A 24,824-nucleotide genomic window follows, 5' to 3' on the forward strand; every position below is an offset into this window, starting at 1 on the left:
GAGGGGGTGCAGAGACATATCTTCCATTTCATCTGGGCAGGCAGACGGCCACGGGTGAGTAGGAAAGTCTTGTGCATGGGGAGAGGGGATGGGGGGTTGGGGGTCCCGGATGTGGTGAAATATTATCAGGCTGCTCAGCTGCGCGCCCTTCTAGAATGGCAGACGCAGTCACCGAAACTGTGGGTGGGAATTGAGCAACGGTTGAGTGAGGGGGTACCTTTGTTACATCGGCCGTGGGTGCCTGGCAGGGCGAGCCTGACGGGGGGGGGGGTGTCTTCGGTGGTGACTTCCTTGAGGGTCTGGAATCAGACCAGGGCCTGTTTGCTGAGGAGTAAGAGACATTCCTGGTATACTCCGTTGAGATATAATCCTGGCTTTCCACCGGGAGGGGATGGGGGAGTGTTTGCAGACTGGGAGTCACGGGGCTTAGTATGTGTGGGGCAACTGTGGGACCCGGTTTTGGGGGGGGTTAGACCCTTTGCGGATCTCAGGGGCAAGTAAGGGCTTGGGATAAGGGATTTGTTCCCCTACCTGCAGGTCCTTCATTATATTAGGTCTTCGGGTCTTTTGGGAGACTTGAGGGGTGGTAAGACGCCCTTTGAGCTATTATTGGGCCCAGTGCTTCGGAAGGGAGCTCTCTCCGCTATATATAGGTGCCTTAATGGTCGGGGGGCTTCCCTTCCGTATATGACGGCCTGAGAGGATGATTGTGGCTCTGCTATTTCCTGGGACACTTGGAGCGACATATGGTCGGAGATCTCCTCGGCGGGTATAGCCGCTCTGTTGATTGAAAATGGATATAAGGTTCTCTTTCGTTGGTATTATACCCCTCAAGTTGTGGCTCGCTGGCAGGGGGGTACGAGCGCGCTTTGCTGGAGGGGCTGCGGGGAGGTTGGTACCTATTTGCATATGTGGTGGCAGTGTGGGCGGGTGTGTGGATTCTGGACTGAGGTCTTTGCTCGGGTGTCCCGGATCCTGGATGTCCAGATTCCGGCCGATTGGCGACACGCCTTGTTGTTTTGGCATCAATTGGACCTGGCTCGGGGGGACTCTTTGTTCTGTAAATTGGCCTTTACTGCTGCTCGATTGGCCATTGCCTCTCGGTGGAATCAGGTGCCTCCTCCCACGTGGGCCCTGGTGGAACAACGTTTGCTCTCTTGGCAGAATCTGTATCACTTAACGGCTTTGAGGCATGGCAAACTGCATGGCTATGCCCACGTGTGGCGTCAATTTCGGGCTTCTGTGGGGGTTTGTGGTAGGGGTGGTCGAGGGCTATGAGCTGGTCCTGGGGTTGTACTGGGGGAGTGAAGCTGGGGGGGATCCCATATATCTATTTAGTCCCAACTGGTGGGTTTTTGCTTAGTATAGACTGTTCTCAACCTTATTGAAAGCTGTGGGTATTGTGGTTTGTCCCTGGGGGGGTGGGTGGGGGGGTATTGATTGTGTATGGGTGGGGATTATAGAGTGTTATTCTTAGTTGGTAGGATTTGCACATGTCTATATAGCTGATTGTATTGCTGTGCGTTATCTTGGAATGTGATATTTTGCTCTTTGTATTTTTGTGCTTGTATCTCATGTGCAATTGCTATGTATTGTTTGGAGTGTTTTCTCAATAAAAGTTTTTCAATTGAAAAAAATAAATATGAAATGGATATTTTATCCAGATATACTTCCTTCTTTAAAACTTGTAGAAGTTCTCTCTTTATTTCATATACAAGCAATGTATATGCATTTGTATAAATAAAATGATAAATAAAAAAAATATAAAAAATAAAAATAAAAATTTAGCAAAAGCCATGGATGATCCAGCCTTCTCTTTATCTCTGGATGCGGAGAAGGCCTTTGATCGGTGGAATGGACCTTTATATATCAAGCAATGGATCGGTTTGGTATTGGTTCTGGATTTATACAAATGATTCAAACCTAGTTCCCGTTCTGCCAGATTATATATAAACAATACTTTTTCAGAGCGTTTCTGTCTGGAGAGGGGAGTTAGACAAGGATGTCCGTTATCTCCTTTGTTGTTTGATATTGTTTTGGAACCCTTGTTATTAGCTATTCAACAGGCAAAGGAAATATAGGGTATTCCTTACGCAGGTCGGGAATACAAGGTCTCTGCTTATGCAGATGACATATTGCTTCATTTGAGGAATCCTGAAAAAAACATTCCACATTTACTAGATTTGACTGAAAAATTTAGAAAATTTTCAGGATATAAAATAAATTGGAGTAAATCAGAGATTCTTCCGATTAATGTACATTGTCAAAAAGGATTGTTTAATTTATTCCTCTTTTGGAGGGAAAAGGGTATAAAGTATTTAGGAATTTGGATTTACAAAAGGCTGGAAGAAACGATGAAAGTAAATGAAAAATCCTTATTGCTAAAGGTCACAGAAATGTGTGAGCAATAGAACCCATTACATCTGTCATGGTGGGGGAAAGTTCAGACAGTGAAAATGATGATTTTTTGCCTGAGGTTTGTTATTAAATGGATATGTTACCAGTGTTTTTTCAGGGGTCCTTTTACAAAAAATTAAATAGTATTCTTACAAAATTTATTTGGCTGGGGATAACATAAGAATTGATTTAGTATCCTTACAAAAGCCAATTGTGGAGGGTGGGGTAAATTTTCAAAATTTTTATAGTATTCGTGGGGGTTCTTTTCCAGGAACCCCCACGAATCATGAAAAACCACAAATACGGTTTCTCAATGGGGGAGACTGGAGAGGGCAGCGGGAGAGGCAGGAGAGAGCAACCGGAGTGCCGGCGAGTGCAGAAAATCACTCGCTGTATGCTCCGACCGCCTCTTCCTGCACTAAGTCGGACCTTACCAATCAGGAGCTGCGTAGATAAGTGTAAAGTGATGCATGTCAGTATCAAAAATCTCAAGCACAAGTACAGGATGTCCGGGGTGGTACTTGGAGATACCTCCCAGGAAAAGGACTTGGGAGTTCTGATAGACAAATCGATGAAGCCATCTATACAATGTGCGGTGGCGGCGAAAAGGGCGAACAGAATGCTAGGAATGATAAAGAAGGGGATCACGAACAGATCGGAGAAGGTTATCATGCTGCTGTACTGGGACATGGTGCGTCCTTACCTGGAGTACTGCGTACAGCACTGGTCACCGTACATGAAGAAAGACACGGTACTACTCGAGAGGGTCCAGAGAAGAGTGGCTAAGATGGTTAAGGGGTTGGAGGAGCTGCCGTACAGCTAAAGATTAGAGAAACTGGGCCTCTTCTCCCTCGAACAGAGGAGATTGAGAGGGGACATGATCAAAACATTCAAGGTACTGAAGGGAATAGACTTAATAGATAAGGACAGGTTGTTCACCCTCTCCAAGGTAGGGAGAGCGAGAGGGCACTCTCTAAAGTTAAAAGGGAATAGATTCTGTACAAACGTAAGGAAGTTCTTCTTCACCCAGAGAGTGGTGGAAAACTGGAACGCTCTTCCAGAGGCTGTTATAGGGGAAAACACCCTCCAGGAATTCAAGACAAAGTTAGACAAGTTCCTGCTGAACCAGAACGTACGCAGGTAAGGCTAGACTCAGTTAGGACACTGGTCTTTGACCTAAGGGCCGCCACGTGAGCAGACTGCTGGGCACGATGGACCACTGGTCTGACATAGCAGCGGCAATTCTTATGTTCTTAGAAGGACTTACATATGAGGAAAAGCCAAAGAGGTTAGAGTTGTTTAGCATGGAATGCTGTTTGGGACTACCAGTTTGAAGGGACTTGGTCCAGTCATTGGATCCATTATGAAACCATTTCAATATTGAATGGAATTGCTTTAGCAGCCAGTTAAGATATAGAGATTCATCCTACCATATCTTCCATAAACCTTTCTAAAATGAAAATAGTCACAAGCCTGCCTCTGTCCTAAATTGATTAGGTACAATGTGCAGTCTCACTCATTTGAACACTTTGGGCCTGTTTTACAAAGCCGTGCTAGCGGCTGCCGTGCAGCAACAGCCCTGAAACCCTTTACATCTCTAGCGTGGCTTTGTAAAACAGGTCCTTTCTTACTGTCACATACAGTATTTTGAGCCCCTTCTCACTCATTTGAGCCTCAGGGGCCAGTGCTCTGATCTGGATCACTACTTCCACAAGAGAAAACCCTGAGTAAAGTCAATTGACCCAATTAACTAGGAAGAAATCCAAGCATTCCTTCAGAGTATTGCTTCCTCCTGCTCCATCCCATTCCCCAGCACCTACAAGTACCTATGAACATACTTTGCCACTGAGACAAAGTTGAAGGGAAATGCTAATTTGCACGGATAGGGTAAATGCAATTTAACACCTCATATGTTATTACACTTGTCATCCAGAAGTATAAACTTTTCAATCAACGCAAATAATTCAATACAATAAATAAATATGTCACCGTGTTGAAAATATGCTCAGAGATCTGGAGACTCTGTGAGATAGAAACATAGAAACATAGAAAGTGACGGCAGATAAGGGCCAAGGCCCATCCAGTCTGCCCACACCAATGACCTTCCCCTACCTCTCTCTGTGAAGAGATCCCACGTATTGATCCCATTTAGTCTTAAAATCAGGTACGCTGCTGGTCTCAATTACTGTATCGGAAGACCGTTCCATCGATCCACCACCCTCTCGGTGAAGAAGTGTATCCCAGATTGAAAACCTCACCAACCAATCATTTAAATATGGTGCAGTCACAAAAAAAAATCAAGATAATCAAAAAACATCTTAAATTCTCAGGTTTTGTAGGGTCTCTGCTTCAGGGAAACCCATGCTTTCCTAAAGCAGAGACAAAACATGGTCCATGTCAGGGACCCCTACAAAACCTCAGCATGTAAGATGTTTTTTGATTCCTCTTTGATTATTTTGATTTTTGTTTGGTAACTGCACGATATTTCACAGCAAAATATGCAATGATTGGTCGGTGAGGCTTTAGAACATAAGAACATAAGAATAGCCTTACTAATGATTGTTTGTAAGTGATGTATTTATGGTTAATGTGAATGAATATATTTTAACACTTAATGTAAGTTTGAAAATGAATAAAAAATATATAAAAAAAGAATAGCCTTACTGGGTCAGACCAATGGTCTATCAAGCCCAGTAGCCCGTTCTCACAGTGGCCAATCCAGGTTACTAGTACCTGGCCAAAACCCAAGGTGTAGCAATATTCCATACTACCAATACAGGGCAAGCAGTGGCTTCCCCCATGTCTTTCTCAATAACAGCCTATGGACTTTTCCTCCAGGAACTTTTCTAAACCTTTCTTAAAACTAGCTATGCTATCCGCTCTTACCACATCCTTTGGCAACGCGTTCCATAGCTTAACTATTCTCTGAGTGAAAAAAATTTCCTCCTGTTGGTTTTAAAAGTATTTCCCTGTAACTTCATCGAGTGTCTCCTTGTCTCTGTAATTTTTGACGGAGCGAAAAATCTACGGATCTCTGAGCATATTTTCAATACAGTGATATATTTATTGTTTTGAATTATTTGTGTTGATTGAAAAGTGTATACTTCTGGATGACAAGGGTAATAATATATGTGGCATACTTTGCCACTGGGCACCTTCACTAATCTGACCATCCAGCATATCCAACAGACCTTTCAGTGATGTCATTAGATTGCCATTAAGAAGCATGTGCTTCTCTTTCCATTTTTCAGCATAGCACAGACGAAAGTTTTGCATCTGAAACCATTTTTTTCTGACCTGGGACCCTGCCTTTACCACAAAACAGCACCATTGTGATCCAGGAACACTGTTTGTACTGGTAAGATTTTGAAGCACAGTAAATTTTACTGCAACATTTTTAATAGGTAATTACTACATAAGAATAGCCTTACTGTGTTCTAGTCCAGTAGCCCATCTTCACTTTTATTCTTCACCTTCAGATCTATAAAAGATCACTTCTGAAATGACCAGTCAAAACAGGAAAAAAATTTGTTTTCTTTACAGAGCAGAAACCTGATGCTTTAAAAGGAATTGCCAAAGTGAATCCATCCAAAAAATTGCAACAGAACTAGGAGTGGGAAGAGTAACAGTTATTGAATGGAAAAGATTTTTTCGATAAATTGCTCGGTTTTCAGGCAGGTAAAATGGATTTATGGCTAAGTACTATTATTTCTCAGGCCCACTCATATATGTCCATTAGGAAACTACTAAAAACTGATTTATTCGATAAATTTGTAAATTGATGTTCCAGAATATCGATTGGAAATTTGCATATTGATCTTATAGATTGTACATTCTTGTGGAATCTTTATTGTATTTTAGCAATTGTATTTTATTCATTTATTGTATAATTTTAGTTTTGTTTTTTAGTACATTTTATTTTATTCATTGATTGTATAATTTTAGCACTGGATGTGAACCGCCTAGAACTATGTGGTAGGGCGGTATATAAAAATAAAATTATTATTAAAATAGTGTGCTGGAGAAATGGAGCTCAAATAGAACCTCTACTTTTTCAAAGAACACTGGAAAAACTATGGAAAAATGTGAAGGTGAGAAGGTGCGCAAAGCCTTATTCCTGTGGTTCACCCAGAAAACAGACAAGGGCATACCTATATCAGGACCTATATCGCAAAAGAAAGCCTCTGTTTTCTGAAAGAAATTCAATAAAGGTAACCCTGATTCCACTGCTAGAACTATTGAATGGCTTGATCCTTGGAAGAAAATATATGGAATAAGGCAATTCTACTTTGCTGGGGGAATAAACTGTTAGTGGATTCTAAGAAATTTGTCACATTCAAATCAAAATGTCAGCATCTTATTTAAAAAAAGAAGGCATATCAAGGGACCAGATATACAACTGTGATGAAACTGGATTAAATTTGAAAAAGTTGCCATCAAGAACTATTACATCAGCTCTCAAAGCCTCGGCTCCAGGTTATAAATGGAATATAGAAAAAATTACTAGTCTAGCCTGTAGCAATGATAATTATTTACTTTCCTTACCTTTAAAATAAATGTAATTTGCAAACAGCAATGTGGTAGTGGATGGATTGACAGAGGTAAGGATTTTATTGCTTCTTTTGAAGGTTCTTGCCTCACAAAAGGCATTGATCAGTTCCTTAGCACGATCTGAATTTGTGAAATCAATCGACCTCACGTAAAAAGAATCAAAACTAGGCACCAAGTCATGAACAAAGGTTTCTGATATGTGTACACCAGGAGCTATGAACAGGAAAGTCTTCTTTGAGATATCAATGTCTTTGGACAGGAGCAAGTCATTAATAATTTTCAAAGTCAATAGAACTTTATGACCATCCACTCTGGAAGTGCAGTCAGATGGGGTGGTGAACCCCAAAAATACCTGTAAGTCATCAGATGTCTGCTTGGAAGCCCCCAAATAGAAAGATGCCAAGGTTGCATAAATAGTAATGGGGGACAAGAAAACAGTTTCTCTTTTATGACTTTTTCTCAAGACATTAAAATGTCGAAAGCCAACTTCCTGCATTAATTCTGTTAAAAATGTCAGACTTGGTTTGTTCTTGACATTCAGGCTTTGTGTGTCCAAAGAATGTAAGTCTTTCATGCTTTCCTCATCTGGAGAGGCACTGGTCTCAAGTGAGATGGGGATGAAGACTTTTTCCTCCTGGGTGCTTTGATTCTGTCTTTCCATCTCATCACAAATGCTCTTGTTATAGGCAAAAAAATGGAAAGGGTGCACATAGACACGATTGGCCGCTGTGAGGATGATATATGTGGTAAGAATAAGCAGTGTCAGATTAGAAGTCATCTTAACACAGTGTCTAAGCAGCTTCAATCACCTGTTAAAGGACAAAACAAAACCTTAAGGTCAGTTAAGTGCATCCTTTTACCTGTTTATGAATTTTTTTTATATCACTTTCTTGAAAATATCATGTCAAGCAGTACATAGTGGAAAATAATTGGCATCAATCCTTCCATCAGAAAAAAGATTGTCATAAATATAACATCCAAGCATCTATAGACAACAAATTAATACCCCAATCACCAATAAAATAATGTTCACCAAAATCCTGCAAATATATGACATCCCCCAATAAAATAAAACAACATTATACTGAGGCATTACATATTTGCAATGACATGGTTAACTGAACACATTGCCCCAGGTTAGTGGCTATCAGCGGTGTAGTGAGGGTGAGAGGCACCCGGGGTGGTGGTGCCCTACCCTCCGCTCCTTCCCAGACCCCCTCCTCCGCCATGAGCGTCCCCCCCCTTCCCTTCCCCCATACCTCTAGGTGTTCACCACCATGACCAACAACTTCAACGTGCTCCTCATGACCGCATCCTCTCCCTCTGGCATCACTTAAAGAACATAAGAACATAAGCAGTGCCTCTGCTGGGTCAGACCAGAGGTCCATCATGCCCAGCAGTCCGCTCACGCGGCGGCCCATCAGGTCCAGGACCTGTATAGTGATCCTCTATCTATACCCTTCTATCCCCTTTTCCTTCAGGAAGTTATCCAATCCCTTCTTGAACCCCAAAACTGTACTCTGTCCCATTACACCCTCTGGAAGCACATTCCAGGTGTCCACCACCCTTTAGATGAAGAAGAATTTCCTAGCATTGGTTCTGAATCTGTCCCCTCTTAATCTTTCCGAATGCCCTCTCATTCTTGTAGTTTTTGAAAATTTGAAGAATTTGTCCCTCTCTACTTTCTCTATGCCCTTCTTTGTGTCTTTTTAGATAAGAAAGGTGAGTGAAGCTATGCGGATCACCCAGAAGTGACATCAGCAGGAGCTGACTCGGTTGCGAGGAACACGTTGAAATTGTTACTCACAGCAGTGAACAACTAGAGGTCTGGGGTGAGGAACGGGAAGAAGAAGAGGGTGGCGAGGAGAAGGGGTGCCGGCGCCCCCCCCCCCCCACTATGATAGCGTCTGGGGTGGAACCTCCCCTGCTCCCACCCCTTACTACGTCACTGGTGGCTATTCAGATCTTTAGGTTATAACACAATTATGTAAATACAAAAAGGGTACATTAGGGCTTTATTCAACAAAATGTGCCCCCACTCTAATTTGTAGGAAATCATACCCCCATGCGTAGCTCATGAGGTTCTACTATCATTGCTTATGAAAGGGGTATCAGTAATGAACAGTGAAAACACAAAATAGCTACGAGTATGGAAAATCTTCTCCATGTCTATTAATTAAATATATGAATACTATTATATTTATGAGTTAAAGGGGTTGATTTTCAGTGTGACTTATCTGGAATGGCTCCTACCTGGATGAATCCTGCCGACTGAGTCCATACCTAGATTTTCAGTGGCATCTAGCTGTGAATATTTACATTAGTTCTATAGCTTATGTAAGTGCTTGTACCTAACTGCATAAACACAGGGGCTCATAATTAAAACTTAAACACATCTATAAACCCACCCAAGACGGCACTTGGACGACCTTAAAGACAGGTTGTCCAAGTACCAATAATCAAACCAACTTTCTGGAAGTGTCAGGGGACTTTTTATGCCTCTGAATGCCACTGTGCACCCAGGGCTGAAAGGGGCGTGTCTGGAGGAGTGGTTAGAGCAGAATGGGGGCTGAAATATTTGATTATCGTTGCAGGATGACTAAGTTTACTTAGTCATCCTGCAGCAATAATCAAATGTTTTACTAGACATCCTGGACGAAACTTAAATGTTGTGAGTTAGACGATGTAAAAACAGGTATAAGTTCCAAAAAGGAATCCAAAGTGACCAGATAACCACTGCAAAGACAAAATAAAGACCCCTTCCCTCTCCCCCTCAAAGATCAGAATAAAAAAGTACATACCTGTCTCCAGAACATCAGCACCTGGTATAGGAAAACCTAGTAGTACCATACACATAAGAACATAAAAATAGCCTTACTGGGTCAGATCAAAGGTCCATCAAGCCCAGTAGCCCGTTCTCAAGGTGGCCAATCCAGTTCGCTAGTACCTGGCCAAAACCCAAAGAGTAGCAACATTCCATGCTACTGATCTAGGGCAAGCAGTGGCTTGCCCCATGTCTTTCTCAATAACGGACTATGGACTTTTCCTCCATGAAATTGTCCAAACCCTTCTTAAAACCAGCTACGCTATCCGCTCTTACCACAACCTCTGGCAATGCGTTCCAGAGCTTAACTTAACAAGGCACGACCTTAGAATTACATGGTTCTAACTGTACCACAGTTAGAACCGCAGTTAGAACCTTGTAATCCCAGACTAATTTCTGTACATAGAACCATGTAATTTCTTATGAAATGAAGGAACGGTTAAGTTGCAATAAATCCTCGTGAGTGTTGTAACATCTACATGACAAATAGAACCCGGAAGTCATCTGAGTTAAAAATACTGAAAATTGTCACTTAGAACCCTGTAATTCTAAGGTTGTGAAGTGTCTTAAATAGCCTGATGGATGGGTGGGCTAGAGAGCCATAGAGAGGAGGACCCACTCTAACCTCTACATTTATGATGGAACGTGTGTCCACCAAATCCCCCCCAAACCCCACACTACTGCCATATAGGTGCCACCTGCAGCCAAAGGGCTACTGGGGTTGTAGGCAGGTGGGTATAGTGGGTTGGGGGTGGCTCACCATAACCTATAAGGGAGTTCTGGTGAGATGTTTATCTGGTACCTTTTTTGTGAAGTTCACAGCAGTACCCTGTACCCCACTGCTCTATTGCCATGTCTGAATGGCCAGTCCATTATAAGATTGGCCCCTCTCACGTCTAAATGGTCTTGTTCTGGGTGTTTGGGACTTGGATGAAATTTTGATTGATAATGTGCTATAAACAAAGATGGCCTGGCAGTCTGGACAAACAATAGCCTGGATGTCCAGACAGAGGATAAAAAAAAATAAAAAATTGTAGATGTATTTTTTTGAAAATGGACATTTTCCCACTGCCAACTTTGGGCGACTAATGCCATATGTCCAAATCAGACTTAGACATATGTTTTGATTATACCTCTCACATTGTTTATTATTTATTGAAAGCTTGTATATCACTACTAATGACTGGGAAGTCAATTCAGAGCAGTTACATGAACTTCTGTAATGGTGTTACAATACAGGGTTAGCGTTTTCTGAGATAATTTTCAATACAGGCATACTTTAATTATACCATAATCAATCATCCAATTTATATGCACACATTTATACAATAATCAATCATCCTGCTTATATATACATATTAGTATCATGTACTGTGTTCATACTTATCTTGATTTGCACACATAGTACACATACAGTATATACCAGGTTATGTAAGTATTCTATTAAGGAAACTAGGTGCCTATTCTATTTTATTGAATAGACTCCCAATGGATGCCTTCTTAGTACCAGAATAAAGGGGCCCCTTTATTGAATTGCTCTCTAGCTGGATAGTACTAGGGCAGTGGGGATGCATCTTGGGAAGAGTAGAGACTTTCCCAGTTAGTCACAATATTTAGTCTGCTAACTGGGTAAATGCCTGGACAGACAGACTGGACAGAACAAAAGATTATGTTAACTTATCAATTTGAGGGGGGAAATTATCATAGTGAGCTACTGTTGCCATAAGTTATTTTAACACAGGGCACTAATTAATGCAATGAGACCCTTCGCTAACATTGCAAGACTTGGGGTAGAATAGCCCTTCTTAATGAGAACCCACATTGATAAAATCGGGGGTATCCAGACAAATAGCACCTGCCAACCTATTTCTGGATATTCAGTCCATGCTCATTCCATACTACCTTCAACATGAGACGAGTATTGGGGGGGAGGGGGTGAATGATAATAATATTTTAAAACAGGACATTTAGTCCTGTTGCTTAAATAATAGCCATTATATCATCATTTATCCAATGGGGTTGGGTGTTAGGTTTTGAACCTTCTCTCCCCCCATATTAAACAGCTTTCAATTCAACTGTATGCTGAAGAGAAGCCCATCCTCAGTTTACAAGGAAATCCAGATAAATAGCCTCTTTTTAAACATAAATAATTAAGGTCTATCCAGTTTTATTTTCATGAAGATCATTTTGCCCTGGTAATAAAGATGCTGATACTTTCCCAACTGGATTACTGCAACACACTTTATTCAGGTATAATTTCTACATATTTTTACAGAATACTGCAGCTGAAATGATTTAGGCAAGAAATAATAAAATAAAAAATACTCTTTTTAAAGTGGCATTCTATTTGTATTTAAAAAGACAGTGATCTTCTATTGTACTGAGCCTTTAATAAAGATGATTTTTCTTAAAGTGGCTTGTATGATCTATAACAGCGGTCTCAAACACGTGGCCTGCTGGCCGCATGTGGCTCTCCAGGTTTTATTTGCGGCCCGTGGTCTGGAGGTGATCATTCTCTTCCTTTTGGAGCAGCAGCCAGCTCGTTCGTTCAAAGCCACGAGTTGGCGGCTCCTTGCGCTATCCACTCCTGCATTGGAAGCCTCTCTGATGTCACAACATCAGAGAGGCTTCAGACGCAGGCACGGATCTCGCAAGGAGCCAGCCAGACACGCTGCTGCTCCAGTGGCGTACCAAGGGGGGGGCAGTCCACTGTTCTCCCTAGAGTGCGGTTCGCGGCTCGTTTAAAGCAGTGGTGCCCAACCTGCTTCCCTTCCCTTCTCACTGCTGCCATCGGGGATCAGGCCAGCACCATGTTCTTTGATCTCCCTGCTTCTCTTCCCTGCGGGGCTGACCAACTCTCGCGGCCCGACGTCAATTCTGACGTCGAGAGGACGTTCTGGCTAGCCAATCTCTGCCTGGCTGCCCGGAACGTCCTTTCCGACGTTAGAATTGACGTTGGGTGGTGAAAGTTGGTCAGCCCCGTGCAGAAGAGAAGCAGGGAGATCTCGGCCTGTTCCCGATAGCGGCAGCGGCAGCAGCCTATTCCGCAGCGGCGGTGGCATGGGAGAGGGCAGAAAGGAAGGAAGAAAGAAAGAAAGAAAGAAGGTGGGGTGGGGACAGGGAGCCAGAAAAGAAAAGCAAAAAATGGGGCACGGAGGAAGGAAGGAAGAAAGAAAGAAGGAGGGGGGACAGGGAACCAGAAACAAAACAAAAAATGGGGCACGGAATCAGAGAAAGACAGACATAGAGAAAGAAAGAAAAAGTTGGGGGAGGGAATGAGGACTGGAGGAGAGGAAGCATACAGGAGGCTGAAAAAAGGGAAGAAGTATTGGATGCACAGTCAGAAGAATAAAGTGCAACCAGAGACTGATGAAATTACCAAACAAAGGTAGGAAAATGATTTTATTTTCAATTTAGTGATTGAAATGTGCCAGTTTTGAGAAAGAAAAGATATTGAACTTTAAATGTGAGTGCTGCAGAAAAAAATAGAGTACTTGGAGGGCCGCAGAAAAAATAGTTAATGTCTTATTAAAGAAATTACAATTTTGCATGAGGTAAAACTCTTTATAGTTTATATATCTTTCCTTTTAACTGTTAAAGGAAAGTTTTATAAACTATAAAGAGTTTTACCTCATGCAAAATTGTCATTTCTTTAATAAGAAATTAACTATTTTTTCTGCGGCTCTCCAAGTACCTACAAATCCAAAATGTGGCCCCGCAAAGGGTTTGAGTTTGAGACCACTGATCTATAACATCTTACAAAACTGATCCTCTATATTTAATTCATTATGCTGAAGTGTTGGCATCCAACCTTACCTTTTGTTCTTCAGCTTGTTATGCATTAAAATATTCTTCTTCTAAAGGTGTTCATTTTAAGCAGGTATTGGATTATTCCACTGGTTCTTAAACCTGAGTTTTCAAGATATCCCTAATGAATATGCACGAGGCAGATTTGCATGCTTGCCACCTCGTGCATATTCATTAGGGATTTATTGAAAACCTGACTGGCCGGGAGTCCCCCAGGACAGGTTTAAGACCACTGGATTATTCTTTTTGTTTTAAAGCAATAAACATTTGGAATAGTCTTCCACTAGAATAAAGTAGCAACCTTTCTATCCTTCTGTAGGCTTCTAAAGACTTTCTTATGTCATAAATTGAGGAGTATCTATGTAGATTGTATGTATACACATTTATTTATGATTGTTGTATTCCCAATATTTACTTGGTCTCTTTTGTATAATCTGCTTTGGACTGACTGGGGGAGTGGGAAGACTACAAATGTGTTAGATTAGATTAGATCCTCAGCCCATAATTCAAAATTCTAAAACTGGATGTAGACAAAAAGACTGAGAAGTGACCATTGCAGCTAATATATGCTTTTGGTTTCAATGTTGCAGCTGTAGCAAAGTTTTGTAGTGTCATTAATTGCTATCAATTTAGATGACTTTCTGACTTATAACTCATTTGATTGGCTATAGAATGTCTGTTAGGTTAGGTTAAGGATTCATCCTGCATGTTTACTGACTGGTTTTTAAAAAAAAACAACAAAAAACCCAGAAAATGAGAAACACATAAATAATGCACAGTACCTTCTTAATTTCAATATTTCTATTTTAGCAATCACTATAGATTTGCAGTTTCATCACATTTAGCATATGCAAATGATCTCAGTAACCAAGCAACAATTTTAAATTAGCTGGGATGCAAGATACAAAAGCTGTGGGATACTTCACCATGCAGAAAAAAAATTCCTTGGATGCAGGCTTCAAGCAAGCTCAGATTCCAGCTCCCTGTGCCTTACCCAGCTTACCTCACAAAGGTAGCATTCATAGTGTTCATTCTATCACTGCATGTCAATTACAGAGCAGTCCTTAAAGTACTAATTTATCAATACAATCTACTGTTAGTTTTGATATATTATCTATCTATAAATATTATATATATATATATTACATTGCATGAATGGCTAAAATGACCAGTGCTGTATCTTTCCCTCTATCTTTTAATCTGAAGATTAAATCTCTTTACATTTTCTTCACAGAAATCGAGGCTTATTGTCTATTCTTTTACGACTTACCTCTTTTCTTCGCTCTTACTTTCTCCACTTTTGTTTTCTGCCTTTCCAACTCCCCAATATTTTACAGCTTATGCCTAGGGTCCAGAGCTGGGTTCTGGTTGCAAAGTGCAGCTTTTCAGTGTGTGGGGTCAGCGGCGATGTTACAGTTCTAATAGAGCCAGGTCAGCAGACCTGTAAAGCTCCGCCCTTTTTGTCTTTGGTGTCCCCAAGCCACTTTGGACCTTACACTGACAAGCTCTGAAGAGATCTGAACTTGTTGCCATGATGGATGCTGGGAAGAGAGAGGGGGAAACCGACAAACATTACGTTTGTCATTCTCACTTATCAAACCAAACATGTCCTTCAGGATTGCGACACTTTCCTCTTTTGCTACCAACCACTATAGGAAATTGTTGATCTTGGCTTAAAAACAGCTACTGAAAACAAACTTTCTGTCCCAGAAGGGAACAGAGAGTTCAGGGGAATTGTCTTTCCCACTTCCTCCCAGGGAACTCTGCATGTAAGTCTCATAAAATGGTGGAAAACTGTAATCAGTATTAATGAATAAAAATACATAACATTATTCTATCAGAGAGTATTATTTTTTTTAAAAATAATAATGGAGGCTGCACATAAAATGCAACTCTTGTTCATCTCTGAATATGTGGAAAATTAAATTCCTTGGAATAAATGTTTCTTGGCGTATCTAAAAGTGTCCCAGTTATCATGTGTAGGAGAGCTGTTCTACAAATCTCACTATGCTTATTAAAATGTAACACACACCTCCCCCCCCCCTTTTTTTTTTTTTTTTTTTTTAAATGAAGCCGTGTTATTCATTCATTCCATTTTCTATACCGTTCTCCCAGGGGAGCTCAGAACGGTTTACATTAATTTGTTCAGGTACTCAAGCATTTTTCCGTCTGTCCCAGTGGGCTCGCAATCTACCTGGGGCAATGGGGGACCAAGTGACCTGTCCAGTAGGCTTTTATATTGCCAGCCGCGATGGTAAAAGCTCCAACACTCATAGAATTCCTATGTGCGTCGGAGCTAATATTGTTGTGGTCAGTGCTAAAAAAGCCTAATGCAGCTTCATAAAAGGGAGTCTAAGATTGTTCCAGACAGATTTGATGAAAAACTACCATGAAATGCAGACAGACAATTTTCATTTCTACTATATCACTGTTTTGTAGTAACTAAGTAAATGTAACAACCTTGGTTTGAGAGCATAATTTGTTCCAGAAGCATGCTTGTATACCAAAGTGCTCATATATCAAAGCGAGTTTCCCCATAGAAAGTAAGGGAAACTCGCATGATTCGTTCCACATCCCAAAAAGATCCCCCCCCTCCCGAGGTTACTGGCGTGCTTCCACCCTATCCCCGGCTTCACTCACCCCACCCCCAAGAACCGGCATCACTCCCCACCCGTCCAAACCCTTACCACGATCGGGCACGGCACTGGCACTGGTACCAATCCACATGACGTGCCAGTGCCGAAAGAGCCTGCCATCTGCCACTGATCTCTACTGGGCCTTGAGCATCTACGCATGCTCAAGGCCTTCTAGCTCCTGCTCTCTCAGAGATCAGTGGCAGACGGCAGGCTCATTCGGCATCGGCAGTCCTGTGAGTTAACGCTGAGTGCTGGTGCCAGTGCCCGATCGCGATAAGGGTTTGGGCGGGGGAGGGGGGTGATGCCGGTTCTCGGGGGTGGGAGTTCACAAATTGAGTCAACACTCGGTTTGCGAGGCAATATTTGCAAGAATGCTTTGCTCATCTTGCAAAACACTCGCAAACCATGTTACTTGCAAACCGAGGTATGACTACTGCACTTAAGTAGAAATTTTGTTACTTCTCCTGTCTCTTCTCCTCTCCTCCCTCTACTTCTCTGCCTTTACTTGAATTGTATTTCACCTTGAATCTATTTAGGCAAAGAGTGACTCACAAATTGTAGATTACATTAGAAGAATTACAGGATATCATTTGCTACTTTTACTGAAGTAATAATTTCACCAATTTTCACTACTTTTACTTAGTTACATCTGATGTTTACAGTTAAAAGTAAAAACTAAAATCAGAAGCAAAATGTAAATGAGAATTCCTCAGTAAACTAAATCAAACAGCAAAACCTGGAACAGGATTTTGCTATTGCAAACTTCATCATGCAAAACAATGGATAACTTTATCAAAAAATTTTGCTGTTCATTGAATATAGCCTATAATAAAATATGTATGTGTATGTTGTATGTTGAACTGTTTACTGGTCTCCAGCCAAACAGAACAGTAAGAGTTGGGTCACTTTGAAGTATGCTCTTAGAGATGAGGCTGAAGTTGGTAGCAATTCTTGGCGAATAGACATGTCTCTACTACAACAGACTGCTGGTAATCCCAAGGAAAATTTTACATTGGGGTGATGATAGTCTTTAAAGAGGAAGCCTGCTTATCTGGCACCAAGACTGAAGGGTTCTCACATATTTGATGTTCTTGCATCAGTTCTCAAAAATATTCAAACATTTTGCCATCAAATTAAAAATTGTTAGAATAGCAGACAATGATTCCAACTTTGTGAAAACCTTCTCTGTAATTGGCCATCATGATGATGATAACGAAGATGAAGATGCAAGCAATGAATGAGACTACACTACTTCTAATGTAGATGATAATGACAATGATGATGATAAAGTAATTTTCACTATATCAAGTGTTTCAGATAGAGATTCCCTTGATCAATATCTACAGACCCAGACAAAAGACATCAGTAATATTGCAGCCTGGCTAGATTTAAAGGAACTTTTTATGCAAACTGAGCAATCTACTTTCTGCTAGTGCATGGAGGGCCAAGATCACTTTTGATAGAAAGGAAGGCACAGTACGTAGACACATGCCTGCTTACATAAATCTGAGAAAGGGCTCCCTGCATGATAGAGACTGGAGCTCTGAAACTCTTCCCGCTAAGGCAATAGCCACCAGGAAAACTGTCTTGATTGTAAGATTCATCAGTGATGCATTCTTTAGGAGTTCATACAGAGTCTTACAGAGGGCCCGCAAAACCATATTAAGATTCCACTTAGGGAATGGTTGTCACACAGGAGGAAGCAACCGCAATGCTCCCTTCAGAAATATAATTATGTCAGGATGGGAAACTAAGGACCCTTTCTCCACTTGAGTTCTAAAGCATGAGATGCTGGCTATCTGCACCTTGAGAGAGACAACCCACTAGGCCCTTTTTGAGGCCATCTTGAAGGAATGACAGGATTATAGATATGGGAGTCATGTACCATCTGACTATCAAACCAGCACTGAAACTTTTTCTAGTACTTACCATAAGCTGCGACAATCGCTGGCTTCTTGGATCGTAGAAGAGTAGCTATGACTGTGCTAAGGCTGCGCACTCAAGAGCCAAGCCATAAGATCAAAGCTTTCCAGATCCTTCAGGGCAATTGGGCCCTCTGACAAAAGTGTTGGCAGTAAAGGTAGCCTGAGACATCACCCCATTGTAGCCATACTTGATCCGTGTACCATGGACAACGCAACCAATTTGGTGCCATTAGAATCACCGACCAGTGATGGATCACTGTTCTTTGAATGACCATTGGCTTTGGGAGAAACACATACAACAGATCTTTTGTTGACCAAGGCTGGATTAAGGCATCCATGCCAGCGCTTACCAGCTTAAATCGCCGGTCGAAGTACCAAGAGACTTTCTTGTTGTCCACTGATGACATTGGATCAATTGTTGGCCTTCCCCAGTGCTTTACAATCTTGTTGAAAGCACTCTGGGACAAAGACCACTCCCCCAGATCCAGGGTCTGGCGACTGAGAAAGTGGCTTGCACATTGTTTACTTCTGCTACTTGCACCAGAAATCTCACTTCTAGCTGGGCTTCTGCCAAATGAAACAACAATTAGGCCTTCAGTTTTAATGGAGCACTCTTAGTGCCTTCTTGTCTGCTGAAATATGCCACCACTGTGGCACTGTTCGAGAAAACCCTGATCGCTTTGCCTTCCAGGGACTTTACAAAGGCCTGCACCGTTAGCTGAATGGTTCTTAGTTTCTATCTGTTGCTGGACCAATTTCTCTGAGAGTTTAACCAGTGGCCCTGAACTGGGCGACCCAACCATAAAGTCTGGCATCCATCATCAGTATCATCCAAGAGGAAATGTGAGAGGTAAGCCCTTGAACAGCATCTCTGCCTAATACCACCAGCGCAGACATTGATGCGCTTCCGTCATCCAGGGCAATTGCATCTGGAGTAGATCCGTTTACGGAGACCAGCAAGATAAAAGTACACTCTAAAGAGGATGTAGACAAGCTTTTGCCCAAAGCACCACATCTATGGTCGCTGCCATGGACCCCAGTAACTACAGGTAGTGCCAAGTAGTAGGAACTGGCACTACCCCCAAAATCTGGCATCTTAGCTTCAGTTTGCATGCTTCTGGAAGGAACACATGGCCCTCTGCCCTGTTGAAAGGAATCCCCAAGTACTCCAGGGATTGGACCGGGTCCAGGTGACTCTTTCAGACCTAGACAACATTAGCCACTATCTGGGGACCTTCATCTTTGATCAGCCAATCCTCCAAGTATGGAGCATCACTGCAAAAAATTGAAAATGCCTCTCCAGTACACAGAACCTGAAATATTTTCTGTGTTCCAGGAAAATGGGAATATGTAAGTAAGCCTCCATCAAATCCAGTGAGGCTAGGAATTCCCCCAGTGCCACCGAGGCTATGACTGAACAAATGGTCTCCATTCAGAATCTGGGCACATTTAGTGCCACATTGACAAACTTCAGATCCAGGATGGGCCTCCAGTCATCCGAGTCTTTCTTGGGCAAATAAGGTATATCTGCCCAAGCCCAATTATACGTGCGGGACTGACTCCATGGCCTGAATTTCTGGTCTTCCTGCTGGAAATCTACAAAGAAGTCCCCTAAGAGGGCAAAAAAAAGTCAAGCTTGTAGCCTTCTTGAATGATGTCCAGCACCCATTTGTCTCAACAAATCCTCACCCAGGTCTCCATGTATTCTGAGTACCTTCCTCCTATTCGAGGAAACTAGGGCTCTTACCTGGCATCATAGTTGCTGAGTGGGGCATTGACGTCTGAGGTAATCTGGAGCCCACAAACCTCTGTCTAGATCTCTGAGGAGAAGAGCCCCTTTCAGAATGGTGAGATTGCCTGTAGCCACGAAAGGAAGCATAATTCACCCACTTTGGAGAACATGGTCTACTGTATGTAATGACTTAGAACAATGATCTGCCACAGTGGCCATGAGGTCATTCAATCCCTTGCCAAAGAGCAATTGTCCTTTAAAAAGAAGCCTGATCCAAGTAGTTTTAGAAGCAGAATCTGATTAAGAACATTCTTTGGGCAGAGATAAGATAAGCAGCCACGATGCTCATGATCCTAAAAACATCATATAGGACGTCTGCTACATAATCCAACCCCAGCAGTAACACTGGGTGGTATGCGCTTTCCTCGACGGATGGAGTCTGTCACAGCATCTTATGGTAGGCGTGCCGATCAAAGAAGTGGCCACTGCCACTTTCAGACTGAGGTGATTAAATTTGCAGACGATACTAAGTCATTCAAAGTAGTGAAGACGAAGGAGGATTGCGAAGATCTGCAACGTGACATATAAACGCTCGAGAAATGGGCCGCAACATGGCAAATGAGGTTCAACATGGACAAGTATAAGGTGATGCATGTCAGTAACAAAAATCTTATACTAGAATCCAGGATGTCCGGGGCAGTACTTGGAGAGACCCTCCAGGAAAGAAACTTGGGAGTATTGGTCGACAAGTCGATGAAGCCATCCGCGCAATGGGCGGCAGCAGTGAAAAGGGCAAACAGAATGCTAGGAATGATTAAGAAAGGGATCACGAACAGATCAGAGAAGGTATCATGTCGCTGTACCGGGCCATGGTACGCCCTCACCTGGAATACTGCGTCCAGCACTGGTCGCCATACGTGAAGAAGGACACGGTACTACTCAAAAGGGTCCAGAGAAGAGCGACTAAAATGGTTAAGGGGCTGGAGAAGTTGCTGTACAGTGAGAGATTAGAGAAACTGGGCCTTAGTAGATAAAGACAGAATTTTCACCCTCTCCAAGGTAGGGAGAACAAGAAGGCACTCTCTAAAGTTAAAAGGAGATAGATTCCGTACAAAGGTAAGGAAGTTCTTCTTCACCCAGAGAGTGGTGTAAAATTGGAACGCTCTTCTGGAGGCTGTTATAGGGGAAAACACCCTCCAGGGATTAAAGACAAAGTTAGACAAGTTCCTGCTGAACCAGAACGTATGCAGGTAGGGCTGGTCTCAGTTAGGGCACTGGTCTTAGACCTAAGGGCCGCCGTGTGAGCGGATTGCTGGGTATGATAGACCACTGGTCTGACTCAGCAGCGGCAATTCTTATGTTCTGTGCATTGTGTAATATCACTCCTCCTCCATTAGGGTGTAAGTACAATTAGTTACAAAAACTGGCTGGCGGACAGGAAACAGAGGGTTGGAATAAAGGGCCATTACTCAGACTGGCAATGGGTCACGAGCGGAGTTCCGCAGGGGTCGGTGCTGGGACCGCTCCTGTTCAATATATTTATTAACGACCTGGAAGCAGGAGCAAAATGTGAGGTTATTAAATTTGCGGATGACACCAAATTATACAGCAGGGTTGAAAGCGAGGAGGACTGCAAAAATCTCCAAAAAGATCTGACAGCGCTGGAAGAGTGGGCCAAAAAGTGGCAAATGAGCTTCAACACAGGGAAATGCAAGGTCATGCATGTAGGGAAAAAGAACCCGATATTCACTTACAAAATGGGGGGAACACCGCTGGGGGTGAGTTACCTTGAAAGAGACCTGGGAGTGATGGTAGACACATCATTGAAGGCGTTGGCGCAGTGCGCCACAGCCTCAAGGAAGGCAAACAGAATGTTGGGCATCATTAAGAAGGGTATCACGACCAGGACGAAGGAAGTCATCCTGCCACTGTATCGTGCAATGATGCGCCCACACCTGGAGTACTGTGTCCAGTACTGGTCGCCGTACCTCAAGAAGGACATGCAGTACTTGAGAGAGTCCAGAAAAGAGCAACTAAGCTAATAAAGGGTATGGAAGACCTCTCATATACTGACAGACTGAAGAAGCTGGGGCTTTTCTCCCTGGAAAAGCGGAGACTTAGAGGAGACATGATAGAAATCTTCAAGATCATGAAGGGCATAGAAAGAGTAGACAGGGACAGATTTTTCAAATTACGGGGAAACACAAGTACAAGGGGGCACTCAGAGAAATTGAAAGGGGAAAGATTTAGAACAAACGCCAGGAAGTTCTTTTTCACTCAGAGGGTGGTGGATATATGGAACGCGCTACCGGAGGATGTGATAAGCAGGAGCACGCTACAGGGCTTCAAAGAGGGTCTGGACAGGTACCTAGAGGACAAAGGGATTGAGGGGTACAGATAGGAGTAGAGGTAGGTAATAGGGATAGGATTAGAGAATTAGAGGCAGTTACAAATTAGTCAGGGACACTGTTCAGGCATTTAGGCCTGATGGGCTGCCGCGAGAGCGGACCGCTGGGCAGGATGGACCTCTGGTCTGACTCAGCGGAGGCAACTTCTTATGTTCTTATGTTCTTACTTGTGCTACTAATAAATCCACCTTAGGCATGGCAAAATGTTACTGAAAATTAGGACTCACGCTGGTATAGGAACAATAAAGCTACTTTAAATGCCTTTTAACCTTGAGTAGTGCTCAGACTCCAAGATGGATCGTAAGAACTCAATATGGGGAGAAGCCCCTGTAGAGATTCCTATGGTATCTATCATTGCACCATTGTACAGTTAAAGGTGATTCAAAGCGCTATTTGAAAAGTACTCATATATTTCACTAATCCATATAAAGAGAAATAATGTCCATCTATAAAGTAACTTCAAAATTGTGACTTCGAAAATAGACTTAGCTTGAAAAATGCCAACAGCGTGAGTTCAGCTGGGTTCTAACAGCGTGAGTTCAGCTGGGTTCTAACAGCGTGAGTTCAGCTGGGTTCTGACGCGTTTCGCCGCCCTGGCTTCCTCAGAGAACCCGCTAAGTTGCTGGAAAAGTTCAATGCAATATGTGTCCTAAACACACAAAAACAAAACAAAGTGCATGTGATTGTAGTGCTGAAAATACAAGTAAATTATCTATTGTATTGTAATAGATAATTTACTTGTATTTTATTGTTCCTATACCAGCGTTAGTGCATTATTGACCTTTAGGAACTTTTTTCTTTTGAATTTTTCCCAGTCGTTCACACTGAAAATTAGGAGCCATTGAGTGCAATTTTGTCATAGCCTTGCCAACCCTCAGAGGGCTATCTGGCACCTTCCAGTGCTCCATCAATAACACCCCACTCGAATCCATTGTATCTCCAAAAATCCTAGGTGTCATTATTGACAATAAACTCACATACCGTCCCCAGATTAGTGCCCTGGTCAAAAACTGTTTCTATAAGCTCCTCTTGTGGAATCTAAGGCTCTTAACATCTTAATTCATTCTCTCATCATTTCCAAAATTGATTATTGTAATTCCCTTTACAAAGGTCTGTATCAAAAAGATATTAGGTGTCTCCAATTCGTCCAAAATACAGCCATAAAAATTATAATGAATTCAAAAAGATTTGATCATGTTACCCCCATTATTAAAGAACGCACATTGGTTACCTATTCCGCACCGAATTACATATAAAATTACTTTATTAACTTTCAAAATTCAAAAGACTAAGGGCTCCTTTTATCAAGCCGCGCTAGTGGTTTAACGAGCGTAATAGTGCGTGTTAAACCACCAGCTGCACTAGCCACTAACGCCTGCCTTGAGCAGGCGATAGTTTTTTGGCCAACGCGGGAGTTAGCGCATGATTAAAAGTCACGCGCGCTAACCCCACTAGCGCAGCTTGATAAAAGGAGCCCTAATGCTCCCGCTTTTCTAGACAGACTTTTTAATACCATATGAACCTCTCAGAACACTAAGGTCCACTTCGTAACAAAGCCTCAATGTCCCTTCATTTAAAATAATTGGCACTCGTCGAGCCACCATTTTTTTCAGTTACTGCTCCTTTAATCTGGAACTCCCTCCCACTTTCTATAAGATAAGTTTGGATAAATTCAAGAGCAGTTTATAATGTTTTTTGTTTAAAGATGCCTATGAATGAATTTTCCAGTCCTTCAGTTTTTTTAAATTTTGAAGCCAACTCTCACTTTTTCTTATCCCACTGTATTAGCCTTTTATGTTATACTATACTTAAAAATTGTATTTCTCCCCTCTTTTCCTCTTATTTACAATCGCCCATCCCTAATCAAGTATGTCTAAATGTATGAAGATTTTGTCTACTACTTGTTTGTTTTCCCTTTTTATATTTTAACTTTTTTAAATGTACAACGCTTGGAATGTTATGTTAAGCATTTAATCAAATTTTTAATAAACTATGAACTATAAACTATGGTTCTCTCTGGATGCGAATGAAAGAAAAAAATGTAGACTGGGTCTTGGAGTTGCTCATAAATGAAATTTAAGCTTTAGAAACCTGTGGGGGTTCCAAATTTAATTCCTGCGAAGATATCATAATGACTTCCATCAAGCCTGTCAGTTTGAACAGTCTGCACACCAGACACATTGGGTCCCCTCTCTGGTCTAGGGCTGCCACAGACTCTTGGCTATTATCTAACAATCGTCGCTAAACCAGTTTGAAATGGGATAGTGAGGACCTAATTTGCTGACCCAATGTACCCAATGACTTGCTGCGTGCTTTTCCATGCGTTCATACATTCTCCAAGTCTCCCATGCAAACAACCTAATTAGTATTACAATGAGGCCATTAATATTAAAACAAGCACTCTGATCAATGGCCTAACATCGGTAAAGCATGCACTAAATTTAGTAAAGGCTAATAACGACCCCCCCCCCCCCAAATAACATGTCTGCCATAAGAAAAAAGAAAAGCAGAAGGGATGCTCCCTCCTGCCTCGGAAACCCATCC

The 24,824-nt window shown here is 42.1% G+C and overlaps 1 protein-coding gene across 1 annotated transcript in view; it reads right to left on the reverse strand.

Moving 5' to 3' along the window:
* AGT (angiotensinogen) overlaps nt 1-15,111 on the reverse strand; it is a 38,893-nt gene extending 23,782 nt beyond the window's left edge. The window contains exons 1-2 of the mRNA XM_033939157.1: nt 14,850-15,111; nt 6,943-7,757 (exon numbers count right to left, since the gene is read on the reverse strand). Coding sequence (XP_033795048.1) covers nt 6,943-7,726 — 784 coding nt within the window. The 5' untranslated portion in view covers nt 7,727-7,757; nt 14,850-15,111. The remainder of the gene's footprint in view (nt 1-6,942; nt 7,758-14,849) is intronic.
* Between the last annotated feature and the right edge of the window lie 9,713 nt (nt 15,112-24,824).

Source organism: Geotrypetes seraphini, chromosome 3 (genome assembly GCF_902459505.1).
Source record: "Geotrypetes seraphini chromosome 3, aGeoSer1.1, whole genome shotgun sequence".
NCBI classification, from domain to species: Eukaryota; Metazoa; Chordata; class Amphibia; order Gymnophiona; family Dermophiidae; genus Geotrypetes; species Geotrypetes seraphini.